Genomic DNA, 24822 nt, shown 5'->3' on the forward strand with positions numbered 1-24822 from the left:
CAAAAGACTGACATTTCTATATTGGTGACACCACAATTTGATTGCGAAGGATACCTTGGGTTTAAAAACAATATTTCAATGAGGCACATTAGCCTTGCCGTTTATAATAATGTACTAATTTCGGAATTTACTTAATAAAAATTAAAAAAATAAATATAATTCATATGGTTTGGAATCTAAAACTTAATTTCTCCAACTGCCCCAAGGAGTATTACTCTCATACTATCATAAGTTTGGGATTTGGCAACTTTTGCATGATATAATTTTTTCATTTTTTTATTTTTGTAAAAATGAATTTTGAATCCGCTTCTTACCTATTGAGAATCAAAGCAGTCTATTTCAGAATGTGAAATATTACCTAATTATTCCTTACATAAATAATTAAAAAATGTTAAAGTATGTATAATAATTAAGTAGAAAAGGATATATATTCCTAAACTCTGATGAATGTTCAATAAGTGAAATGAAAATATTACCCAGATCAATGGATGACTACTTTCATTCAAATTAATAACTAATTTATATTTAAATGTATATTTAGTCTCTAAAAATATATAAAAGTCATCATAACCACTCCTAGTAACACAAAATTAATATACAATTTTTTCATTATCTTTTGTTTTCCAGATATTCCTATTGCTTTTAATAGTTTTATATTTTGCATCGTACGTGTTAATTTCACGGTTCAGACGTAAAGATCGTGATGATCTATTTTCCAATGATGACGATGAATTACTGGTGTATCGAATAAGGTAGCAACAATGTTCTTTTCCAATTGGTATTATTTTTTTTCTAATTTAACAATTTCTTCTTCAATTTTTTTTATTATTTCCTATATATGAATCTCATCATCCCGACCATTAAACAACAGTTCATGGCTTTGTACATTTTCAATGGCAATTGCGGTTGGTGCGGCTCTTTTACTGCCCGTTTCAATTGCCAGCAATGAAGTATTGTTACTCTATCCGAACAGTTACTACGTCAAGTGGCTAAACAGTTCATTGATCCAAGGTGAGTTATGCCGCTGTTGTGGTGTTCTTGATTGAAAATCAACGACCGTTGCAATCAAATGCTGTGCTTGATTTGAAATCTATGTAATGTTTTTGCTGTTGTTTTCTTGTTCATTCAATCATTGCAGGTCTTTGGAATCATGTTTTTCTATTCTCCAATTTGGCATTATTTGTTTTCCTACCGTTTGCCTATCTATTCACTGAATCGACAGGCTTTTCTGGCCACAAAAAGGGTATCATTGCACGAGCCTATGAAACATTTACAGTATTTAGCCTGTTGGCATTTGTTGTATTGGGCCTGACCTATGTGCTGTCAGCCGTAATGGATCCAGAAAAAATTGGATTTCTCTCATTGTTCAGTAAGTATGACTATTCGATGGTTGGTTGCATTGCAACGGAAATTGTTTTATTTTTTCGTTTTTTGGTGTGGTTATATTCATTTAACCAAACAATTGCAGTTTCCATGTTGGGTGCAGCCACATAGTTTTGTGTGTTCTTTTGTTTTATTTTTTGAATACCACATTGATTAACCGGTGTCTCTTATTTTTCTCTTACAGATTTGGGCAGTGTTCATTTGCCATTTTTATATTCATGCGTATCGTTTTTGGGTGTGCTACTACTTCTCCGTAAGTTGACAATATTTTTTTTGTTTTATTTTCGCATATTCTGTTTTGTTTTAATAACTTGACTAATTACATTTGCCACTGTGACATTATCACAATGCATTTCCTTTAATCAAAATGTATTATCGTAAATATTCAGTCTAACACAATACCCCCAAAAATAAATGTGTTTGTTGATATAAAATTTAATTATACCATTCAAGGGGGTATTTGTTTTTATCAGATAGATTTTATTGCTTTGTTAGTGATAGTAAGTAAATTAATAATTGTACTTAGAAATAAAATGGGAGTAAAGTTCGACTGAACTTTTTTCAAATGAAACTTTTGGCCAAACATTATTTTTGAATGCCCAACAACTAGAGGATGCAGATCTTACAATTCAATGTTATCGATAATTTATTATTTCCACATTGGCTAATAATAGACTGAATATATTTGTATATACGTGAAACTTCTATTTGTCACGGGAGCGGGAGCCAGTATCGAAAAGAACGCTGGACCCTGTTTCTGTAGGGTTTGAGAGTCGTATCCACCACAGATCTATATCGGTGAGATACAATATATGAATTTTTGATCTTATTCCTGATTAACGGAGCATACGTCATCAGAATATGACGTACTTTCCTGAACGCCATACTTTCCTGAACTTTCCTGAGAATGTTTAACGTTAGAACCTTCGTCTTTTGAACCCTGAAGACCGAAGGGTGAGAGAAATTCCTCTTGAAGCCAGAAGGCTATGGTATGCGAGCATAAAAGGAAAACGTGGCTGGATCACCTGATGCTATGCAACATTTTGACCGGAACAAGTAAATTGTGGGTCCCTGTTAAGTCACGTTCGAACCCTGGAATGAAGAACGCGTATTATTTAAACCGGCAGTTTAAAGAGCACGTCAAGAGTAGTAGGCGGTGAGGAGTATGCTTCGTGGCAAATAAGTCCTCCCAACCGAGGTGTTTCACTAAAATTTACGAAGGAAGTTGTTGCAGATGTTATAAAAATTCTTGGCCTATCAAGAGCCATGGCCAAGCTATTGGAGAATACCAACACCACCAAATCCACAGGTCAACCGAAATGAAGCTCCCGCCATAATGACCGATGGAGAACAGATTCCGACCATTGATGCCCCAAGATATTGGGTTAATTCGCCAATTTTTGATAAGATAAGAAGTAGGAATAAGTTTCGGTAGACGAGGCCGGCAGCTTTTGTTCACTGACAAGGAGACTTTTGACCTCTTATAAAGTGTTGTTTCCGAATGTGGGAGATTTAGTGTGGAAGAAGGTTCAGACTTCAGAATGCCGCACAGAGAACTACAAGTTCTTACGACTCTTGTGGATCATGACTTGTCGAAGATCATACTCGTCCGTCGATACAACCAAATATTGTCTATGCAGTACCTTCTTGGGCGTCATTATCGGCAATACAAAGGCATTGGATAACAATTCCCTTCTTGTATTTATTCAGATCTTCTATAGAGGGTAGAGGGTTGTCGTCTTTAGGGATTTCATAAATTTAATTTAAATTTATCAGAAAGAGATACCATCGAATTAGTATCCACATTGAATTGACTCTCGGCTGTCTACTGACTAGAGTCTTTCTTTACCGTTGTATCTCAGATGTTGGCTGGGATGCTTTCCTGGTGCATCGTTCAACCATATTAAACTTTCACTTAAAGTAAAAGAATCGTCCTCACCGGAGAGGAGAGTGTTTGTGATAGTGTCTAGATGCCCCCAAAAGGATGTGGCGGGCTTGACACTGTTCGCCAGGCATAACCATAGTGGCACAAGGACTGAACAAGTATTTAACCTGGCAACCTGTAATTTCCCTCAGATCACACATAATTGCTTCCATTAATAGGCCAACGCTATACTTTCCTGAGGCATAGAATTACAATCATAACCATCATAAGGACTTGAAAACCAAGTTCTAAATTTTTTAGGCGAATGTATATCAGTAAGACTCTGCTCAGTGCTTTGAGAATTCTGAAGTAACTTTGATATAGTTTCGTTGTAAATGATAGCATTATATTCGCTTTTGAACATGTTTAGTAAAATTACTTAACTTGTCGTGAAATTAAATACAGCAAATCAATGTCTGTTATATTTCTTTATTTATATAGATTCCATTTTAAATTTCTCCAAAAAGTCATCAATAAATTCACCCTTCTTCGGATTATTTTTTCTGGCCAATTTAATGCTAGTTTCGAAATTCTTTTCATCGCCCAAACGTTTATAAGCAGCAGCACGATATAACCAGCTGCGTATATTCTTCTCCTCCAGTTTATTTAAAACATAATCACAATCCATTATGCCACGTTTATAGTTTTTCAATCTACACAAAAATATGAAATAATTTGAGTCTCGAAAGTAGAGAATCTAATCTGGAATGTTATACTTACTTCATATAGGCTAATGCACGATTATTATATAAAATAGGACTATCTCGTATATGATCCATTGCCTTCGTGTACATATTAATGGCCTTTTCATAATTTTGTTTACGAAATGCTTCATTACCCAAACTGAAGGTGAATAGATTTTTTGTGTATTCAAATTTTCGAATTTCCTTTCAAAACTTACGTTCTAAAATGTTGTGCTATTCGTTCACGTTCTCTACGAGCCTTGGCCCTCTCATCTGCATCCTTTTCAAATTGTTGCATAAATGTAAATTTATCCATAACACTGGGACCGCCTTCCTTCTTCTCATCTTCTGTATCATCGTTTTCCAGAGCATTGCGATTTAAAACGGTACGACTTTCCTTAACCGTTACAATGAAATTATTTTCATCTATTTCATCGTAAATATTCTTAGGCCTATAAAAATGGGATATCATTAAAATTTTAATAAAATAAAAGTTTTAAAAATAGATTTCTACTTACGCCGCCTTCTTGGAAGGACTACCGCTGTCATCATCTTTCTTATTGGCATTATTGATGTCTTCCAATAATTTCATCACTTGATTGACCTTTGATTCAAATTCCAAAAAATCTTCATCAAATCCTGGTGGGTTATTCATGGTGTTTGGGTTTTCATTTGGTTTTTCTGAAGGAGATTGTTTTTCGAAAAGTGTCTGCTTTTTATTGAAACGTATTTTTGGGGTTTAAATAATTTTTTGTTTATAGGAAAAGCAAGGTAATAAGCTGTTGTTGTTATTTATGTAAGAGTTGCCATAGTTACTATTTTAGTAACGCTTGTAAGGAATGTTCTGGAATTTTTTAAATAAAGGGGACTGTTAAAAAAGTTTGTGTACAAATAAATTTATCGGGATATATTAATCATTTTTTAAAATGGTTGTATCTTATATACAAATTAACCTAATTAAATATTTATTATTTATTTTATTTTTTTTTTTTTGTTTTTTAGTTTGCACCCCATTTGGTTTTGTACGACTCTTCGGTGTGGTGGGTCAAGTTTTGGTCAAACCTCACCTTTTACGCGACGTCAATGAGGAATATATTGCATTTCATATGGAAGAGGCTAGCGTTAAACGAAAATTAGCCAATTTAGAATTGCAAAATGTTAGCATCAATGAATCTCTAAACAGCAACGGCAATGGTAGCTATACAACGACAGCAACAACAACATCATCATCATCGTCCTACAGCAGCAGCTACCTTCGAGGAAGCTATGATATGCCAAATGGCAATTATCTTGCCGGCACCATAACATTTAGTGGCGGTGGCAATTATTTAAATTCCTCCAATCACCACCACCACCACACATCCAACAATCATCATGAATTTCGTAGCAATAATTTTAGTAATTACTTCAATCATGTTAGCCATAGAACAACACCATCGTTGTCACATCTGATCCAAAGAAAACCCCTGAATGGCGAAAGTCATGATAATCTAGCTAAGCTCAATGAAAGACTGAGAGAATTGGAGTCTGAACGTAAAGAATTGAATAAATTGCGAAAATCATCGGCATTTCAGAGAAATTTTGTCTATCCTCTGGCTATGTTGCTGTTATTGTTTTTCACCGGCATAACTGTGTTGTTGGTGGTGCAGAATACGCTGGAATTGTTGATTGGTATTAAGGCATTGCCGCTTAGTACGAGGGTAAGTTTAAATGGAATTTTTTGTAGTATGCGTGGGAAGGTATTTAATTAATGTGTGTTTCTTTTGGTTTTCTCCTCCTTTTTCTTTGTCTTGTGCAGCAATTTACATTGGGTATTTCATCGTTATCCAAACTGGGGCCAATTGGAGCTGGTCTCGAAGTGTGTCTCATATTTTATTTGGGAGCCACTTCAGCTGTAGGTTTCTATACCATGCCATTTATGCGTAATGTCCGACCACAACGGCGTAAAACATCACTATCACAATTGATACTCAATTGTGCATTAGTGTTGATTTTAAGCTCTGCCCTGCCATTGCTTAGCCGTATTATTGGTAAGTTTTAAAAATGTATAAATAAGTATAATTTTAATTTTTTATACCTTTATAAATAAGGAAAAATTTTGTGGGGCTTATATGGTAAATGTATATTAGATATAAATACGTAGAGCAGATGTGAGTGCTCATAGTAAGAGTTGGTCGATCTTAACAGAGTCCATCTTTCTGCTTTAGTCTGAAAGAAACGAAGATAATACTTAATCTAGAAAAGAATCGACATACTGTATGACCTTTTTAAGTTCGTCATTTAAGTCCATTATCGGAAGTCTAGACCCATCGGTGTTGACCGATGAATATCTTTTTGATGTTTCTGGGAGTTAAGGGTTAACATTTTCACCAATTGACTGCAAAACACTATTTGATCGATGGTAGGTAGCAGGACCCTTGAACGGTTCAACTAACTTTACCTCCTCCTCCAGTACCGGAATTTATACTTATCGGTTTTTGTGATAAAATCCTCCTACCACATCCCTCGATTTTGAAATTGACAATCGATCTACCACTTAGTGGGAGTTGCGGTGTCTAGAGTGTTTGTAGATGGGCTGAGAATCATGGACGCCACGATATTTCAAATGAAATGAATTGTCTGCAATAAATTCCCATCATGGCGAACTGGCAAGGGCGAAGTCTGTACCTCCTTAAGACTCCGCTGCATCTGTTTGTTTCTACGACGAGTGTGACGGAAATTAATACGACCCAACCTCCTCAAAACTGCTCCTCAACAACTACACATATGATCCTCCGCATACGATATAGGCCCAAGAGAGGAGAAGGGAACCATACAGAGGCTACCATACAACACGGCATCTCATTCACGGGAACAGCCACGAGTTTTCCAACCTTCCGAAGGAATTCAAGGCCATTTACTGCCTTAATAAGGTAGTCGCCGTTGTATTGGTCCACTAAACTGCAACCGATCATGATCAACCACGCGTGTTATGATGAATAGCAAGATGTCCCTAACTCCATATCCATATACACGGTCTGTAGTGAAGTCTCGAGACTTCTGATTTAGTTGGCCGTCGAATTGGATACAGGTACTGATGAGCTCCCCATCGTAAAGATGGATGAACCGTAAACCACTAAACGAGCCAACGCCAACGAGATCTCTGACAACAAGATTTACCGGAGAACGGTTGATTACTGCAATCGGTTTATCGGACTCGATAACGGATAAAAAGTTCCTTCTAATTAAGAGGAACCACAAATTCATCTGGAAGTTCTCCAGGAACTATCCGAATGTTATTGAGAGGAACATTTTAATTGATAGAATTCCTACAACAGTGTTGCTCAGCCCTTTACGTTTTCGTAAAAACAAACCACACGTATTCTCTCTCAATTTATATTTTAGGCGGGAGAGTATATTACAAATACCAATGCAAGTAATATGAGCATCACTGTCGTACATCAAGTGCGAAGTCCACTACGGTAGCCCCTTCAAAAGAGGAGAAGGCTGTGAGTGGCCCAAACACAACTAGGAGAATGGTTTGGATTTTGTGGTGTCATGTTGGGGTCTTGCTAAACATACGCTGACCTGTCTGCAAATCATTAAACGCTGATAGGCATGAAGTCGCGTAAAAGTCCAGTGTTAGGGAATCATACTTCAAAGTAGGCCACCAGGAACCCATACGAATGATTAATTTAGAGGAGCCAAAAGCAATCTCATCAGCCTAAGAATCATAGGCACTCGGTCATTTCCTCCTAGACTCTCCCCCTTTAGACTTCTAATGCCGAGATGTCGGAATTCCCGATCAAAAAGTCAAACAATAATGGGAATAGTTGCTGAAAACATTCTTTTTAAATTAAAATTAATATCAGATAATTTCTTATTAAAGATATATCGGGCTTCGTTCGTTGGATTTAAAAACGATCCAAAAGCGTCAGTGGCTGGGTAACCGAACCAGCAACAGTCGAATAGGGATTTGTTTATGTCGTACGTAAATCCAAATGTCGACCATCTCATGTATTCTTAGCCTTCAAGGAAAGGACTTGCTACAAAGCCTAAGAAATTGTTGTATGTTTGATATGTCTAGCTCCTCTGGGTTAGGATTTCCTTTCAGCAGCTTAGCATTTAGATCTATTGTAATCGACATGTAGTTGCATTGTGTGATAAATATTGTATTTATTATAATTTTTACCATAGGAGGTCCAATAGATATATATTTTGAGCTATTTCCATAAATTAATTTTTACCCAAAATTTAAACTAATTTTTTAATCCATTATTTTCCTCCCTCTCTCTCTTTCTTTCTTACAGGCATCACAAATTTCGATTTGTTGGGTGATTTTGGTGCCATCGAATGGTTGGGAAATTTCCAAATTGTACTATTGTATAATCTAGTATTTGGCACTACAACGGCCCTAGTGGTGGCTAATAAGTTTACAGCCACCGTGAGACAAGAATTGTGTGCGCGGTTAGTAGAAAACTATGTAATTTTCACAAATTACATGTCATTCATCAACTGATACTTACTAAAACGGCGCACTAAAATCATTCCAAAAATGCCAATGACTGCAGCAGCGGCAGCAAGTCATCATCATTATCATCATCAGCATCCGTCTTTTCATCAGCAAATTCATATGCATCCCAATCATGGCTCAGCAATAATAGACGCTGGTAATAATAGTAGTAAAATTGCATTACATTCGATATCATCAGCATCCTCATCTGTCACCGCCGCCACCGGCTCCACCACATCACTTGCCTTAGTCCAATGGAGACATGTGGTGGAACAACATTTAAATGGGAATGGTTTTCTTGTGTCGTTTTTAAGAAAATTTGCCAATTTTTATGCGCGACATTTAAAGGTCGAAACTTAGTTGTTTAGGATTCCATCGATATGTGTAACTTTTCCTAATCCATAATAAATATTCTATATAAACAACATTTACAATTATATAACATAACAACTAATACAAACTATCTTTATACATCATATACGGCATTAAATATTCTCTCTGCTGCATTGTTCCTATACTAAGAAAATTTTCGTATAAACAAATAAAATTGTCATTATTTCTTTCATTGTATTTTAAATTAGAAAAAGAAACAAAAAACAAATATAAAATTTAATAGAATTGTATGATAACAATTAACAAAATTTAGTAACAAATTATAAATAATAATAATCACTCTATATATACTATTTATTTGCAAACGAATTTATCATTTCTTTTTCATTTAAATTCTCATTTACTCTTGCATATGCTGTTGATAATATTATATTTATAACTTCATATATATAAAGGAAACGTATTAAAGTATTAAAGAAAAAAACAAGACAATCGCAAAGACATTAATATTTATTTTAATATTTTCTTTAATGACATTTTTATTTATCCTTAAAAGAATGCTTATTATCGTTAGACAAACAAAAATACGTTCTCTTTCATCGTTGAGGAAAAGTATAAAATTTAAGACATTTCCTCCTTGAATTTTAAATACGTTTGCACCCCCCAAAATTATCCTTTATGTTTTAAGGTACCGCAAGCTTTCAAAATTTCAATCGAAAGAATTTGTGTCCTTTACTTCAAAGCTTTATATATTTTTAATTGATTTTATTATTAGTAGTATAACCCTCTCTATCTAGTTAGTAATTTATCCTAATTAAGAATCGTCATTTAACATAACCATAAATTATAACCTTATATGTGTTCGAAATATAAAACCAATCCATGATAAAAAAATAAACTAAACTATTAATTTAATGTTAACAAAAAATCTGTTGTTTTGACTTCAATCAGATATTTTCAAAATTTCATGAAAACTTGTAGATATATATTTTAAAGAAATTAATGTTCTGGGACGCGTTAGAGTCGATTTTAAATTTACCTCCATGTGCAAAAATAGTGTAGCAGAAACTGAATTAATTTATGTTAATATGGTTCGGTATCAATCTGTAGTTAAGAAATGCGTTTACACTTGGCGGGCAATTAAGTTTCTGGCTCTAGGACGGCATCCACTATTTATTAATTAATGGCTAATTGAACTTTTTCAAAAATAAAGATATTAAAAAACAAAAGCATTAATACAAAATACATTCTGAAATAAATAATAATTTATGGGCAAATTAATTGTTTCAATGTTTGCTCGGACGAACTCGAAGTTTGCAGAAGAACTCTACAATTTTACTTATTTTTATCGTTATAATTAATATGTTTTGTTTTCTGCGCTTATTTCGATTCGTATAGATTATGTTTAAATAGATTTTATTACAATAATATGTGTCTGGTTTTAAATTTTCACTAACTTCCAAAATAAAACCAGTTAGGAAAGTAGTAAAGTCGGATGGGGCCGACTATATGATACCCTTCACCACTATGGGTATATTAAACGGCCATATTTTGGGTCCACGGTGCATTATTCACTTTAAATCGAACGAAAACCTAAATGGGGGCTATATCCAAATCTGAACCGATTTAAACAAAACTTGGCACTTCGGTACGTTGTGCAACATTTTGTGACAATCGGCGTATCTTTGGGTCTTTGGTGCACAATTTACTTAAAAGCGGACGAACTATATATGGGAGCCATATCTAAATCTGAACCGATTCCAACAAAACTTATTCTATATATAATTCAGTACGCTGTGCCAAATTTCGTGCAAATCAAAAGATATAAAAGGACTTTGGTACACTATTTACCTAAAGTCGAACGAAAATATATATAGGAGCTATATCAAAATCTAAACGATCTTCACGAAACATAGCACACACAGCACACAGGGACCATTTACCTTAAATCGGATGAAAATATATATGGGAGCTTTATATAAATCTGAGCCAATTTTCTCGAAACATAACACAAATCATTCTAGACTCAATTCAGTACGCTATGCCAAATTTCGTGCAAATCGAAAGATATATAGGGTATTTGGTGCACCATTTACATTAAATCGGACGACAATGTATATGGGAGCTATATCTAAATCTGAACCGATTTTCACAAAACTTAACACACATCATTATAGTCATATTTCAGTACGCCGTGCAAAATTTCCTGCAAATCGAAAGATATATAGGGACTTTGGTGCAACATTTACCTAAAATCGGACGAAAATATATATGGGAGCTATATCTAAATCTGAACCGATTTCAAGCTTTGCAAAATTTCGCGCAAATCGAAAGATATATAGGGTCTTTGGTGCACAATTTTCATGAAATCTGACGAAAATATGTATGGGAGCTATACCTAAATCTGAACCAATTTTTCCCAATTTCAATAGGGTTTGTCCTTGGGCCAAATAAATGAGCTGTGCCAAATTTCATCCAAGGAACATTCCATGAATAAATCAGTGAGTTCTCGAATTATACGTTGATTTTATATAACTATATCAGCAGTGACAGTTCAGCACAGAGGAAGCCTTCAAAAAAGATTTCTTTAAAAGATCGCTGTTTTTGACGTTAGATGTCTAAAGTGTGGTTTGATTAAACAAACAATAATGAAAAAGTTAATTTCGATATCTGTTTGCATCATCACAAAAAAATTAATTCTCTAGACATATTTCCCTAACGATGTGACTTGTCCTTGTTCATATCAGACAGCTTCCGACGATGTAGATATGCTGCTAAATTTTACCCTGAGAATTTAAGGGTTGTTGCCGACCAGAATTGTGCGTCCATCGACCTGCATATTCAGTGGAATTATTATCGCTACAGTCCTTGTTGTTAATAGTGGAAGTGATATTTTATTATTCTTCACATGGAAGAGGTGCATAGACGACTACATGCAACGACAGAATCTCACATCAATCTTGCGTATATGTAACGATATCAATGCTGGGGAAAGAGGAATGGTGGAGGTCAAACAGCTTCGGAGATATGACCCTTCTGGAGAACACCTTACACCTGCTTCTACAAAAATCTACGGTTACATTTAAAGAAATGTTTGAGCGAATTAGTTTCCTGTTATACATGTCAGTGATTAATTTAATTTTTAAAGATTTTAACATATTTTAGCATGACCGTAAAAAATGCGTTTCATATAATCATTTCATCTTTATTTTGAGCATGCCATAATTTTGCCATTAAATTATTTCCTATGTTTTAATGTTATAGGATTATATGTTTTTATTTGTTTCTCCTTTGTTTTTTATGTTTAATTTCAGATTGAGTGCAATTTTTACGTTGGGATGATATCGAAGATAAGCACAAAAAATAAATATTTATGTTATTATTGTACCAAAAATTTGTTGTAAGAATATATTTATATGTAAGTGAAAACGTAAGAACATATTTATATGTATTTTTATTTAAACTAGAAAAAACATAAATCATTTTATTTATACGAAAAATTAAAAAAGATAAAAACAGATATTAAACGTAGATTTGTAAAATAAATACAAGATAATTATAAAGATTTTAATTGGTGTCTATGCTGAATTTTTGATGTCACTGCAGTATATCGATGAGTAAATATAAAAATTTAGTTACCCATATTTAGAAAAAAATAAAATATTTGTCATCGATTAATTTATAACGTTTATATAGCTTTATTTCTTTTTTTATTATTATATTTCTTTAGTCTTTTTTGTTTGTGGTTTTAACAATCTATTTTGTTTATGTATAAATAATGTTATAAGCCGGTTTGCTTCATCTTATTCATCATCAGTTGCATTGTATTGTTTTTTTCTTTTTTTTTAATTTTACGTTTGAGGATTATTGTGTGTTATGGTTGGTTATGCTAGGTTCTCACAAGCTCTCATTCGTTCATTTCTATTTGTGTTTTTGAAAATTAACAAATGCTTAATAACAAATATTGCGAATTAAGTTATAACAAAAAGTATATGTATGAAGATGGCATAGATTAAAAGTGAAAATTGATATTCATGTGTGAGAGATTTGTATTGTTATAAAAGGTACCTTTTTAAATATTTTTGGTTTGATTCTAGATTCTTTTTACTTTCATAGAGTGAAAAGGGCGGCAGTTAAATATTCTTTATAGTTTTAATATTTTTAGGGAGTTTTATTTCCCCCTTCAAAAAACTGTGACTAGAAAATATATTGTTTGTTTATAGTTATTTTTTTAATTAGTTAGAAGGGTTACAAATGACAAGAGGAGTACAAGATATTATAGATAATTGAATGTTTCTTTGAGGAGAGCGAGAAAAAAGAGTGGGTTAGTTTGCATTCATAATTGATATGAATTGTTTTGATTTGTTAGTAGTGTGTGTGTGTGTGAATGTGAAGGACATAAATGGTAAACATAACGAAGGAAAATTAACTATTATAACAAATATTTTTTTGTTTAATTGGCCTCTATTAAATTAGTACAGCCACCAATGGCACCATCTTCACTATTTAGTTCGTCGTCTAACAATTCATCGGCTTCAGTTTCTAAATTCATGGATAAATCTTCTTTGGCCTCGATACCAACATCCTCACAAACTCCGCCCACAACTTCATCGAAATCCCGTAAGTCCAATTCGTGTAAAGCCTTTTGCACCAAGGCAGCCAATTCCGGTGGTAGATCTTTTAAGTCATCATTACGTTCCTGGACAATGGAATTGGGAAGAGGTAAAACCGTTCGCTTACTATCTTTGTTTTGTTGTATTATTGTTTTATCCGCCGCCGATCCTGATGTAGAAGATGCTGTTTTATACGCATACAATGCAGCATCAGTAAAATCAGTCAGATTCAAACCACCACTTCCAATAACATCATTATTAGTAATATCATATTCTGAGGATAAAATACTTCTACCCGATTCGGTGGATAACGAAGACATGCCATCGTCTGATTGTGTGGCCAATGGCATTTTCATGGATTCTTCATTTTCCGAAGACATAGTACCAGAATCTTCAGTTACATGACTTTCACCACCACATGAGGTTGTGCTACGGGCCGTTGTTGCTGATGATACGCCACCGCCAGCAGCAGCTTTAGTTTTAACATTTTCATCATTATCGGTTTTATCGGTTTTGGAATTGGCTGTTGCATCAACCATGGATGGACAATAACCTTTGAGAAGAAATTCAGACGGAGAGAAACCTTCATCATCATTTGAAGTTTCAATGCCAGCTAGGACTTTCATGCGCTGTTCCAATTCTGCTATTTTAGTAGCCAAAATCCTTGTGAAATAAAATTAGTTACAATTAGTAAATAATAAAAATTATTTCTTTAAATATTTACTTACTTATTGGTCTTCTTTTGATGATTCAATGCTAAATTTTTGTCATTCAAATTATCCAGCAGGGTCAGGCATAATGTTTTCAAATCTTGAATCGTCTCAGTTTTTGTTGGTAGGTCAATACCACTTTCCAATAAATTTTTAACTACAATAAGGTAAGTGAAATATTTTATTAAAAGAAGCAAGTCATTGTATCATAAATAAAAAAAAATTAAATAATATACTGAAAAATAAAGGAAATGAATACGCGGAAAATAAATTAATTAAAGGAAGCAGGGAATTGAAATAAAACCACACAACTAAATAAACAATTAGACAGAGGAAGAATAACAAAAAATAGTAATTTATCGTTTCCGTTTATCAAAATACCAAGATGATATATATAAACAGAATACCTAAGGCTTGATTCAATAAAATTAAAAGAAAAGTCTATATTGACCAAGGTTTACTTCATGGATATAAACCCAGTATAGTCTAAAACTGTATGCCCATAGAAGTCAATAAATAAGTCGGCGATTATAAACGATAGAAGTGTTATAAATATCATCGCTACCGGATCGAGAATATTGGGACAACGGTTAAAAGGCTCTTGGATCCAAAAGAAAAAGTATGATCGTACTTAGACGTCGTTTCCAAAAAGCAAAGTTGTGACCCATTTCACATCAAGTCATAAAATATGTGTGACGCTCTTTTCAGAGGTCTATCCGCTTTTTAATATCAATCCAATGTAGATATAAATAAAAAAGTAGGAAAATTAAAACGAGTTTAAAAAATAATAAAAAATTAGGAAAAAACAAGAAACAAAAATTTTCACAACATCGAATAAAAGAAAACAATTCTTTGGCATCCCATCATTACCTTGTTTATGTGACAGTATATTTTCATCGACATTAATGGGTGTTTGTGCACCCAATTTTATGATACCCTTTTTACGTTTTGCTTCCAACATGGTCTTATTTTTTATTTGTATTAAAGGATGAAACGTGTTAATATGAATCAATTGTTAGTATTTGATTGATTAGTTGGAATGTCATATTATTTACATGTTTTATGTGCAATTTACCTTATATTTACTAACAGCTTGTTTTGTTATTTCCACTTCACTTTCAATGTGTTTTAAACGTTCATTCAGGTACTTGTTCTCCAAAATGATACTGTCAATATCAAGGAACTGAAGTAAAAGAAAAAAATATTATAATAATTTGGTAATTTTTGCCGCTGAACACATCGACGCCTCCGAACCATAGTATGCTAAGTCGACTTACCATGTTTTAAAGTTTAGCATGGGACTTAAGATTTAAGAAATGTCCATACCAATATGTGGTAAGTACACTTAGCATATTTCGGCTTGGAACTTTTTGAATTATTTCGGATGGTAAGTAGACTTAGCATACTACTGTGTATACTTAAACGACTAATCAGAGTAGAAAGGTCCGTAACAAAACATGCTAATGCCATGTTCTGACGGGCATTCGAACAACGTAGTTCGCTCTCAGAATTACGTACATGAATTAACCCGTTCATACAACACTATTCCTAATTCATGTCATCAGAGTTTTTTATTTCAAACTTTTTGTTTCTTGTTTTACGCCAAAATTCTAACATATTTACATGAATCACATATGGATCTAAATAGAAAAATTAATTCTCTTTCTCCTGACTATAGTATGAACCCATATCTATTTACTTTTAATTCATGTTTTCCATTTTTTCTGAAAATATTGTTGTTTTCATACATTTTTATATTTTCTAAATTCAAATGTCACATAAGAAAATTTTGTTTTTTTGTTTGTTTCCCCAAATTTGTTTCTGGTTTTGTACGCTAATTAGAACCAAGGGGAAAGAAATTCATATTGCATTATGTAGATAACAAAATTTACATCCTGCTGCATATATAAAAACTAGACAATTTTTTACTTTTCATTCATCATTTTCAGTATTACTAAAATGTTTGAAAATTTTATAGATATTTTCAATCTGTCAAAATTAATTTATTTTCGATAAATGCTCTCAGTTGTTAGGGATGGGACAAATTTCTTGGTGATTCAGAGAGTGATTCGAATTGAACAACGTACAAAAGTCGGTGTTCGCTCAGACAATTTTGTATGGGGAACTAAGTAATTACTTCATAATTAAGGGTCGAACAACGAATGAGAGAGCGGACAACGCTCGTCTGTACATGGCATAAGTCGACTTAGCCGACTACTTATGAAATGTTTGTCCATGATAAAGTATTCTAATACCATGTACAGACGAGCGTTGTTCGCTCTCTCATTCGTTGTTCGACCCTTAATTATGAAGTAATTACTTAGTTCCCCATACAAAATTGTCTGAGCGAACACGGACTTTTGTACGTTGTTCAATTCGAATCACTCTCTGAATCACCAAGAATTTTGTCCCATCTCTAACAATTGAGAGAATTTATCGAAAATAAATTAATTTTGACAGGATGAAAAAATTTTGAAAATTTTCAAATTTTTTCAGTAAAATTGAAAATGATGAATGAAAAGTAACCAAAATTCTAGTTTTTATATATGCAGAAGGATGTAAATTTTGTTGTCTACATAATGTAATATGCATTTCTTTCCCCTTGGTTCTAATTAGCGTACAAAACGAGAAACACTAGTGGGGAAACCCAAACAAAAATTCTCCAATTTTTTAAATGTGACATTTGAGTTGAAAAAATATAAAAATGTATTGAAAACAACAATATTTTCAGAAAAAGTGGCAAACGTGAATTAAAAGTAAAGAGATAGGGGTTGATATTATAGTCAGGAGAAAGAGAATTATTTTTATACCCTTCACCACACTGTGGTACAGGGTATTATGTCTTTGTGCATATGTTTGTAACAGGCAAAAATAATCGAGATAGACCCATGGTTCCTTTTGAGAATATGCATAGAATCACTTTCTGAGTCGATTTATGCATGTCCGTCTGTCCGTCCGTCCGTCCGTCCGTCCGTCCATGTATTTTTGTTAACAAAGTACAGGTCGCATTTATGATCCGATTTGGATGAAATTTGGCACAGGTCACTTAATTGGCCCAAGGACGAACCCTATTGAAATTGGAGAAAATCGGTCCACGTTTAGGCATAGCTCCCATATAAGGGTACCCCAAAATTTTCGGTATTTTGAGGTTCTTGAGCGCGTTTTTAACTGAATTCGCTGAAATTTGGTACTTTGAGTTCTTATTGGGTAGTAAATCTCTATACAAAAATTATAAATAAAGGTCCATTTTTTCGGATAGCCCCCATATAAGATTACCCCCAATTTTCGGTATTTTGGGTGTTTTGGTCGCATTTTCCGACCGAATTCGCTGAAATTTGGTACTTTGTGTTCTTATTGGGTAGCAAATCTCCCTACCAAAAATTATAAATAACGGTCCATTTTTTCGCATAGCCCCCATATATGGGTATCCCCAAATTTTCGGTATTTTGAGGTTCTTGAGCGCGTTTTTAACTGAATTCGCTGAAATTTTGTACATTGAGTTCTTATTGGGTAGCAAATCTCCCTACCAAAAATTATAAATAAAGGTCCATTTTTTCGGATAGCCCCCATATAAGATTACCCCCAATTTTCGGTATTTTGGGGGTTTTGGGCTCGTTTTATAACTGAATTCGCTGAAATTTTGTACATTGGGTTCTTATTGGGTACCAAATTACTCCACTAAAAATTATAAATATAGGTCCAGTTTTTCTGGTAGTACCCATATAACGGTACCCCAAAATTTTTGGTATTTTGGGGGTTCTGATCGGATTTTTCGACCAAAATGACTGTAATTTAGTACGTCGACTTCTTATTAGGTAGCACATCTCTCCACTATAAATTATAAATATTGGTCAATTTTTTCTGGTAGCCCCCAGGTTTTGAGGTTCTTGAACCAAATTCTTTTTTCTGGTACAGGGTATTATGTTTTTGTGCATATGTTTGTAACATGCAAAAATAATCGAGATAGACCCATGGCTCCTTTTGAGAATATGCATAGAATCACGTTTTGAGTCGATTTAAGCACGAAATTTGGCACAGCGTAGCAAATTAGGTCTAGAATGATGTGTGTAAAGTTGCCTGAAAATCGGTTCAGATTTATATATAGCTCCCACATATACTTTCGTCAGATTTAATGTAAATGGTGCACCAAAGTCCCTATATATCTTTCGATTTGCACGAAATTTGGCACAGCGTAACAAATTAGGTCTAGAATGATGTGTGTTAAGTTTCCTCAAATCGGTTCAGATTTAGATATAGCTTCTATATCTGACCAAATGAACAATTTAGTATCGGTTGCAGAATGACGTGTTTATGGTTCCAATTTCATTTTACTGGTCCTTTAAAAATGCGACTTCTATTAGGATTCATCTGCTGAATATACTCAAAGTGGTGAAGGGTATCATATAGTCGGCCCCGTCCGACTTTACTACTTTCCTTACTGGTTTCTATTTAGATCCATATGTGATTCACGCAAATATGTTACAATTTTGGTGTAAAACAAGAAACAAAATGATTGAAATAAAAAAACTCTGATGACATGAATTAAGAATAGCGTTGTATGGACGGGTTAATTCATTTACGTAATTCTGAGAGCGAACTACGTTGTTCGAATGCCCGTCAGAACATGGCATAAGTCTGCTAGAAAAATGTCAGTAAAACACTCAATGTTCTATCTCACACCACTCCCGAGATAACGCCTGTAAACTTTGCGAGCTTCTCCTGAAAAACTCACTTTTCAGACTTAGCATACTATTCTTCGGAAGCGTCGACATGTTGTGCTTAGATTTCTTTTAATTTTAAAAGCTGAATGCCTGCCTGAGACTAGATATGTGTGATAGGAATACAAAATTATATTAATATTAATTTTATTATATAATATATTATGTATATGGTTTGTTGTGATCTGTTCCATTGCCATACTGCAACATTAATGTTAATTTGAAGCAAATGAAACGAAGATATATTCACTGTAATGCAAACAAAAACGTTTTGAAAAAGTAGTTTGTCGAAAAAATTAGAAAGGCATATTTCAATATGGCGAAATATGGTCAAAATATATTAAAGATCAGGGCTCAAAACTATATTCCATACATATTTCCAGTTTATATAAATCGGGTATAGCGGCTTAAAAAGCTGAACATCCTCACGTTTGAACGTTCTGGTTATTGAGTCATCAATTCGCTTCAAATAGGAATTGAGACGTTTGCACTATACTGATTTTAACTGTGCTAAGACGAATTCTGTAAGATTTAGGCAGTGGTTTCGCCTCTGCTGCTATGGTCTCCGAGTGTAACATTTATACTGTAGATGACTGCCGATTACATCTGAATGAATGTTTATGAATACCGTTGGACCTCTTCCTATAGATCGTGAACATCTCTGTTGACTTGCTTCTTGGACGGGAAAATAAATAGCATTAAAGTATGGGACTGACGTCGCGAGAATGACGCCTTCGAAAATCCGATTCTCATGTCTTAGGTCACTAACTTCCTAAGTGGCCTACATAACCTTGTGCGCATCAATGTTTTTACGGGTCTCGGCTGTATTTGAACGGAGACTTGTAGATACCTGGGCGCCTCAACAAGTTTTTTAGCTTAGATGCCAAGTTCTTAAGAGATCGAGATCATCTTCTTGTCAGCGCCCAAAGTGCTGCCGGCCAGCGACTTGAGGTCCTTTTTTTTCTTTCATCTTAATGCAAATATTAACAGCGCAATCTACTTGAAAATGGCCCACAAGATCAGCAAGACTAGACGTTTATTCACTCACATATGATGTTATAATAATTAATCCCCATACATTACGATCCTTGCGGAACTCCAATTTTCATTGTAGGGGTCGACTTTCTGTTTCTGAATTCCACATATAACTGGCGTTTACACATATAGTTGATTATCCAATGTTTAAATAAGGTCAGGGATTGTTCTTTATGCCCACTAACAATTTGGCATGGTGGTTGATATCGAAGGCTTTCGATAGGTCGAGATCTGGGCAACTGCATTTACAGTAATCCATGTTGACAATTTGCGTGAATAACGACAAGTTGAAGCCTGATCTATGTCAAAGTGTTTGGGTGTCATTTTCATTTTTAAAGATCGGATTTAATTACTTCACCTTTGCCAATTACCTTAAGTCTGCCAGATTTCGCCGAATGAATGTGTCCTACGTTTAATCGGTCGTTTTATTGACATGTCATGTAGCAAATATATGAAAACCTTGGTAGCAGCGCTCATCTTTTTTAACATGTTTCTGGAATCCTTTGGAAAATTTGTCCAATATCTTTATCTTTATAAACTAAAATATTTAAGGGCTGTCCTTTATATTTCCTCGAATTTTAAACCATTACTATGACCCTAATAGTTCAATTATTCCCTAATGAGTCGTACTATGGCTGATTTGACTTAGTTTAAATATTTCTCAGGCATCGAAAATTAACAAAAATGGTCCAAAGGACCCGTGAATAAGGAGACTACTGATTTGTTTAATTAAAAAACGAAAAAAGTTCGTAGCGTATTGAGTTCTACTCAAATCGTAGTTATGTACAAGTCTGTCGTCAGTCTCGTTTTACTTTATTGTTCCTGGGATCGTTTCGACCTAAATAATTCAATTATCCTTCAATAAGTCAAACTATGTTTGGAACTTCGATTAGATATAGTTTAAACATTTTTCAGGTATTCAAGTCCAAGAGAATTTTAATGGGGAGAAGACTGATTTATTTAAGATCTTACGACAATAATACGTAGCGTAATGTGTTCTACTGAAAGGAACCATTTCAAATAATTTTGGCCCACTTTGATTACCAGTAAAAACAATATTTGTTTCTCTTTTAAGAACACATAATAACCAACTTACCTTTGGATGATTTTCTTTTGCCTTCAATGCCACCTGTAATTCATGATTCAGCCGATGTGCCTTGCATTTATAAGCATCTCTTTCATTTGTCAACTCCTCCTTTTCATCAATGACGGCCTTTAAATCGAAAGCTAGTTGAGCATTCTGAAAAATACACAAAGAAATATAAAAAAAATTCTCAAATAAAAATATGTAAATGATTCCCCTCTTACTTTCTTCTTCAATTGTTCCAAATGGCATATGAAATTTGAGCGTTCTTGTTTCCACTGCAGCAACATTTCCTTTGAGCAGCTGTCAAGCACAATTTCCTCTTTGCTATTGCTACCCTTTCCATTGATGGTGGAATCTCTTTTACACTCTGAAGTGGATTTTTGATTTCTCAAGACTTCAATGTCACCCTGAACTTCGTATAACTTTTGTTTTAGCGCTTCCACTTCTGTGGTCAGTTTAATATTACGTTCCCGGGACTCGTGTAGAATCTTTGCCACATTGGTTTTGCCACCACCATTCGACATGCCAATACTAACATCACTGGCCAAATCTGAAAAACTGCTGTTGCGTCTCAAGGCCGCATAACGCAGCTGTAGTGTCTCAGCCATTAGCTTAAATTGATCCCGTTCGGTTCGGAATTTCTCCAATTCTTTACGGAGTATACGTAGCGCTTCCATTTTACTTTGAAGTTTTCGATGGAGAGCTGTTGTCTCTACGCTATAGTTTTCCATATGTTCCAAACCAAACATGTCGTCGTAGTTGTTGGTCGAAGCAGAAGATTGACCACCACCACCTCCTCCTACAACACTACTTATATCCAGTTGTTGTGAACGTTTTCGCTGTGTCCACATTGTTGTTTTCTTCAGTTTATATTGTCCCAATGACAGAGATTCGTCATCCGACATATTTTATGTTGTTTCTTGCATTTAATTTAGAATAAAAATCAACTTTTCAAAGCAAATAATCTGCAGAATTAATAATGAAAATGAACTTCGAACACACACTGAAAGAGTTTTTTCCTGCATTAAAGATGTATAGTTCGCGAACGAACAAGTTCAGATGAACGATTCACTTGAAAGAGCAAGTGAACTAGTTCAGTCGTTCTTTATAGTTCATTTGCATGGTACAATTATAAAAGGTAACAGCATGTCCCAGCTGATTTGATTCCAACGTAATACTAGTGTCAATATCAATTTGACAAATTATGTTTTTAAAAATCACCCAACAGGAAAATTGGGAACGCATACAATTTGAAATTTTTCTTTATTAAATATGCTCCCGTATTCAATTTACTTAATCTGCTTGCTGGGGAAATTTGAGGAAGCAAATCTTTCTTAATGGAATAACTCGCAATTCCCTGCATTTTCATATGTGTTACACATTTAAGTGGCAATGACTCAATTATAGGAAAGATGTGGAAGCGATATGAATATAAATTTGATAAATTTTCATTCATGTTTTTCAAATTTTATTTTAAGGATTCGAAAATATTTCATTTTCAAAATAAATATAATTTGTTTGTTTACCTTTTTCTGTCAAATGAAAGTGACACTAGTATAAGTATTGATTTAGATTAGGCGAGTTTACTTGGGGCAAGTCTTTGTTTGTAGAGAGAGGGGCAAGGGGAATAGAAATGAAAAAAAAATTGCTCGTACCGACAATTTTCTGGCAATTCGTTTTGTATATTTCGTATTTGTTGACATTTTATATAGATTTAAATGTGAAAAACAATAAATAGAAAAATATTTTGGAAACCGAATTGCCTTGTATAAACGCATGAAGCAAGTTCAAAAGAGAACGACAAGAATTGCCGCAAGTAAACTCGTCTAATCTAAATCAAGACTAACTTACAACAACAAATTTCCATGTGGTTGTTGTATCGTTTGTTGTACAACAACACTTGCTGTTACCTTCTATTAGTCCTGATTTATATTAGGCGAGTTTACTTGCGGCAATTATTATCGTTCCCTTTTGAACTTGCTCCATGCGTCTATACAAGGCAATTCGGTTTTGAAAATATTTCTTTTTTCATTTGATGTCAATAGTTTTTTCACATTTAAATAAATATAAAATGTCAACAAATACGTAATACACAAAACGAATTGCCAGAAAATTGTCGGTACGAGCAATTTTTTTCCATTTCTATTCCCCTTGCCCCTCTCTCCTACAGTCAAAAACTTGCCGCAAGTAAACTGGGACTTATTATATTATGGTTCATTTGTTATTTTCAGCTATCCGAACTATTTCATTGTTCGTTCAATCACAAACGTTTGACTTGGCCTAAACATAACACAATGACAAATCGCTTTCATATATTAAAACAACTAAAGAAAAAAAACCTTTAAAAATAAACTGAAAGAACGAACTAGTTCATTCATTAGAGCTGAACTAAAAAGAACGATCTTCTTAATGAACTAGAAAGTACAATGCAGAATCTGCATTACAAAGCCTACATGCAAAAGCGACGCCATAGTATTAGATATTACAAAACTTCATTATACAAACAACGTCGTAGAAGCAGAGGGAACTGAGGAAAATGCTGATAACTATCAGTAATCAAAACAAAAGACGAATTTCAATGGAAGCAGCTGAAAGTGTTGTTGTACGGACGATAACATAGTAATCGATAACAGACTGCTACATATGACTGGGAGAATGTGTGGCATTACCATTCATTTTGTTGTTCAAAAACGTCGTTATACTATGTTCTGTCGAGCATTCAAACAACGTAGTTCGCTCTCAGAATTACCTACATGAATTAACTCGTTCATACAACACAATTCTTAATTCATGTCATCAGAATTTTCTTTTTCAAATTTGTTGTTCCTCCTTTTACACCGAAATCTCAACTCTTATTCTCTTTCTCCAGCTATTTACTTTTCATCCATGTTTTCCATTTTTCTAAAAATGTCGTTTTTAAATTTTTTTATATTTTCTCAATTCAAAAGTCACATACTGTCGCTTATAAAAATTTGGAGAATATTTTGTTTGAGTTTCCCCACATTTGTTTCTTGTTTTGTACGCTAATTAGAACCAAGGGGAAAAATGCATATTTAGAACCTGCTGTATACATAAAAACTATACAATTTTTAACTTTTCATTCATCATTTTACCAAAAAAGTTTGAAAATTTTATAAATATTCTCAAGCTGTCAAAATTAATTTATTTTCTTTTTGCAAAATAGTCAGGCTTAATCCCAGTTTGTTGTTTTTGTAAAAAACAACTATTTATTAGTGGGGAATGTATGGCATTGTCCGCCGAGGGGTAAGGCAGGGAAGACCACTAATAAATAGTTGTTTTTTATGTCAATTCCTTTGCATATACGTCAAATAAATCCTCATAAAGTAGATTAACCCGGTAAAATGTTCTAATGTGATAAGGCATATGTAATTTGATAAGTTTTAACACCAAAATATGCTTCGTAAGTACTCATCAAACCTCTTAGTCATTGAACGGCGTGAAGAGCCATTCCCGACATTGGATATAGCAAAAGTAAAAAAACCTGTGTTATAGGAAAAAACTGCAAAATCAGGATAAGGACTTTACAACTAGACCAAACGTGGAACTGTGGTCGACTGGAAGCATGTGATCGGGTCCGACGAATCCAAATTCAACCGGCTTTAACATGTGGGTCCGGGAGCGATGTAAAAAAATTTGACAATATAATAATGAAAGAAGTCTATTGAGAGCATTGTAGAATCATATCAACCGGTCTTGGTAGAGAGGAACGCCACAAAATTTTCAATTAACACAGTGGTCAGCACAAAGTTTCGACATCAATCCGAAGGATAATTTGGGACCAATCGTAAAGAGAGAGGTGGAACAGTACCAATCAGCCCCTAAT

The 24822-nt window shown here is 34.0% G+C and overlaps 3 protein-coding genes across 3 annotated transcripts in view; 1 reads left to right on the plus strand and 2 right to left on the minus strand.

Moving 5' to 3' along the window:
- The window catches only part of LOC133325734 (protein Lilipod), a 45155-nt gene extending 36640 nt beyond the window's left edge, over positions 1-8515 (plus strand). The window contains exons 2-9 of the mRNA XM_061534457.1: positions 628-752; positions 872-1011; positions 1139-1369; positions 1568-1636; positions 4993-5224; positions 5417-5690; positions 5789-6020; positions 8280-8515. Coding sequence (XP_061390441.1) covers positions 628-752; positions 872-1011; positions 1139-1369; positions 1568-1636; positions 4993-5224; positions 5417-5690; positions 5789-6020; positions 8280-8488 — 1512 coding nt within the window. The 3' untranslated portion in view covers positions 8489-8515. The remainder of the gene's footprint in view (positions 1-627; positions 753-871; positions 1012-1138; positions 1370-1567; positions 1637-4992; positions 5225-5416; positions 5691-5788; positions 6021-8279) is intronic.
- LOC133325736 (tetratricopeptide repeat protein 12) lies at positions 3737-4663 on the minus strand. The gene is made up of 4 exons (XM_061534459.1): positions 4509-4663; positions 4209-4442; positions 4028-4150; positions 3737-3960 (listed from the first exon to the last, which is right to left on the minus strand). Exons 1-4 carry the CDS (start codon positions 4643-4645, stop codon positions 3741-3743), a joined length of 714 nt encoding a protein of 237 aa, XP_061390443.1. The 5' UTR covers positions 4646-4663; the 3' UTR covers positions 3737-3740.
- A 4749-nt stretch (positions 8516-13264) lies between the features above and the next one.
- LOC133325732 (coiled-coil domain-containing protein 149) lies at positions 13265-21895 on the minus strand. The gene is made up of 6 exons (XM_061534454.1): positions 21200-21895; positions 20988-21131; positions 15214-15321; positions 15009-15102; positions 14157-14295; positions 13265-14091 (listed from the first exon to the last, which is right to left on the minus strand). The coding sequence occupies exons 1-6, from the start codon at positions 21881-21883 to the stop codon at positions 13269-13271; spliced, it is 1992 nt and encodes a 663-aa protein (XP_061390438.1). The 5' UTR covers positions 21884-21895; the 3' UTR covers positions 13265-13268.
- Positions 21896-24822: the final 2927 nt, after the last annotated feature.

The sequence above is a fragment of the Musca vetustissima genome, unplaced genomic scaffold, assembly GCF_032173495.1.
Source record: "Musca vetustissima isolate MV318-11 ecotype Yass unplaced genomic scaffold, APGP_CSIRO_Mvet_v1 utg2304, whole genome shotgun sequence".
Classification (NCBI taxonomy): domain Eukaryota; kingdom Metazoa; phylum Arthropoda; class Insecta; order Diptera; family Muscidae; genus Musca; species Musca vetustissima.

Excerpts from the sequence above, each read along its gene's own strand:
- LOC133325736 (XM_061534459.1), bottom strand. The coding sequence starts at position 4,645 with ATGAATAACCCACCAGGATTTGATGAAGATTTTTTGGAATTTGAATCA. Across the intron at positions 4,443-4,508 it reads AGTCCTTCCAAGAAGGCGGC|GCCTAAGAATATTTACGATG; the intron begins GTAAGTAGAAAT and ends CCATTTTTATAG. Across the intron at positions 4,151-4,208 it reads ATAGCACAACATTTTAGAAC|TTTGGGTAATGAAGCATTTC; the intron begins GTAAGTTTTGAA and ends ATTCACCTTCAG.
- LOC133325732 (XM_061534454.1), bottom strand. The coding sequence starts at position 21,883 with ATGTCGGATGACGAATCTCTGTCATTGGGACAATATAAACTGAAGAAA. Across the intron at positions 21,132-21,199 it reads TGGAACAATTGAAGAAGAAA|AATGCTCAACTAGCTTTCGA; the intron begins GTAAGAGGGGAA and ends TGTATTTTTCAG. Across the intron at positions 15,103-15,213 it reads AAGCTGTTAGTAAATATAAG|ACCATGTTGGAAGCAAAACG; the intron begins GTAAATTGCACA and ends ATAAAAAATAAG.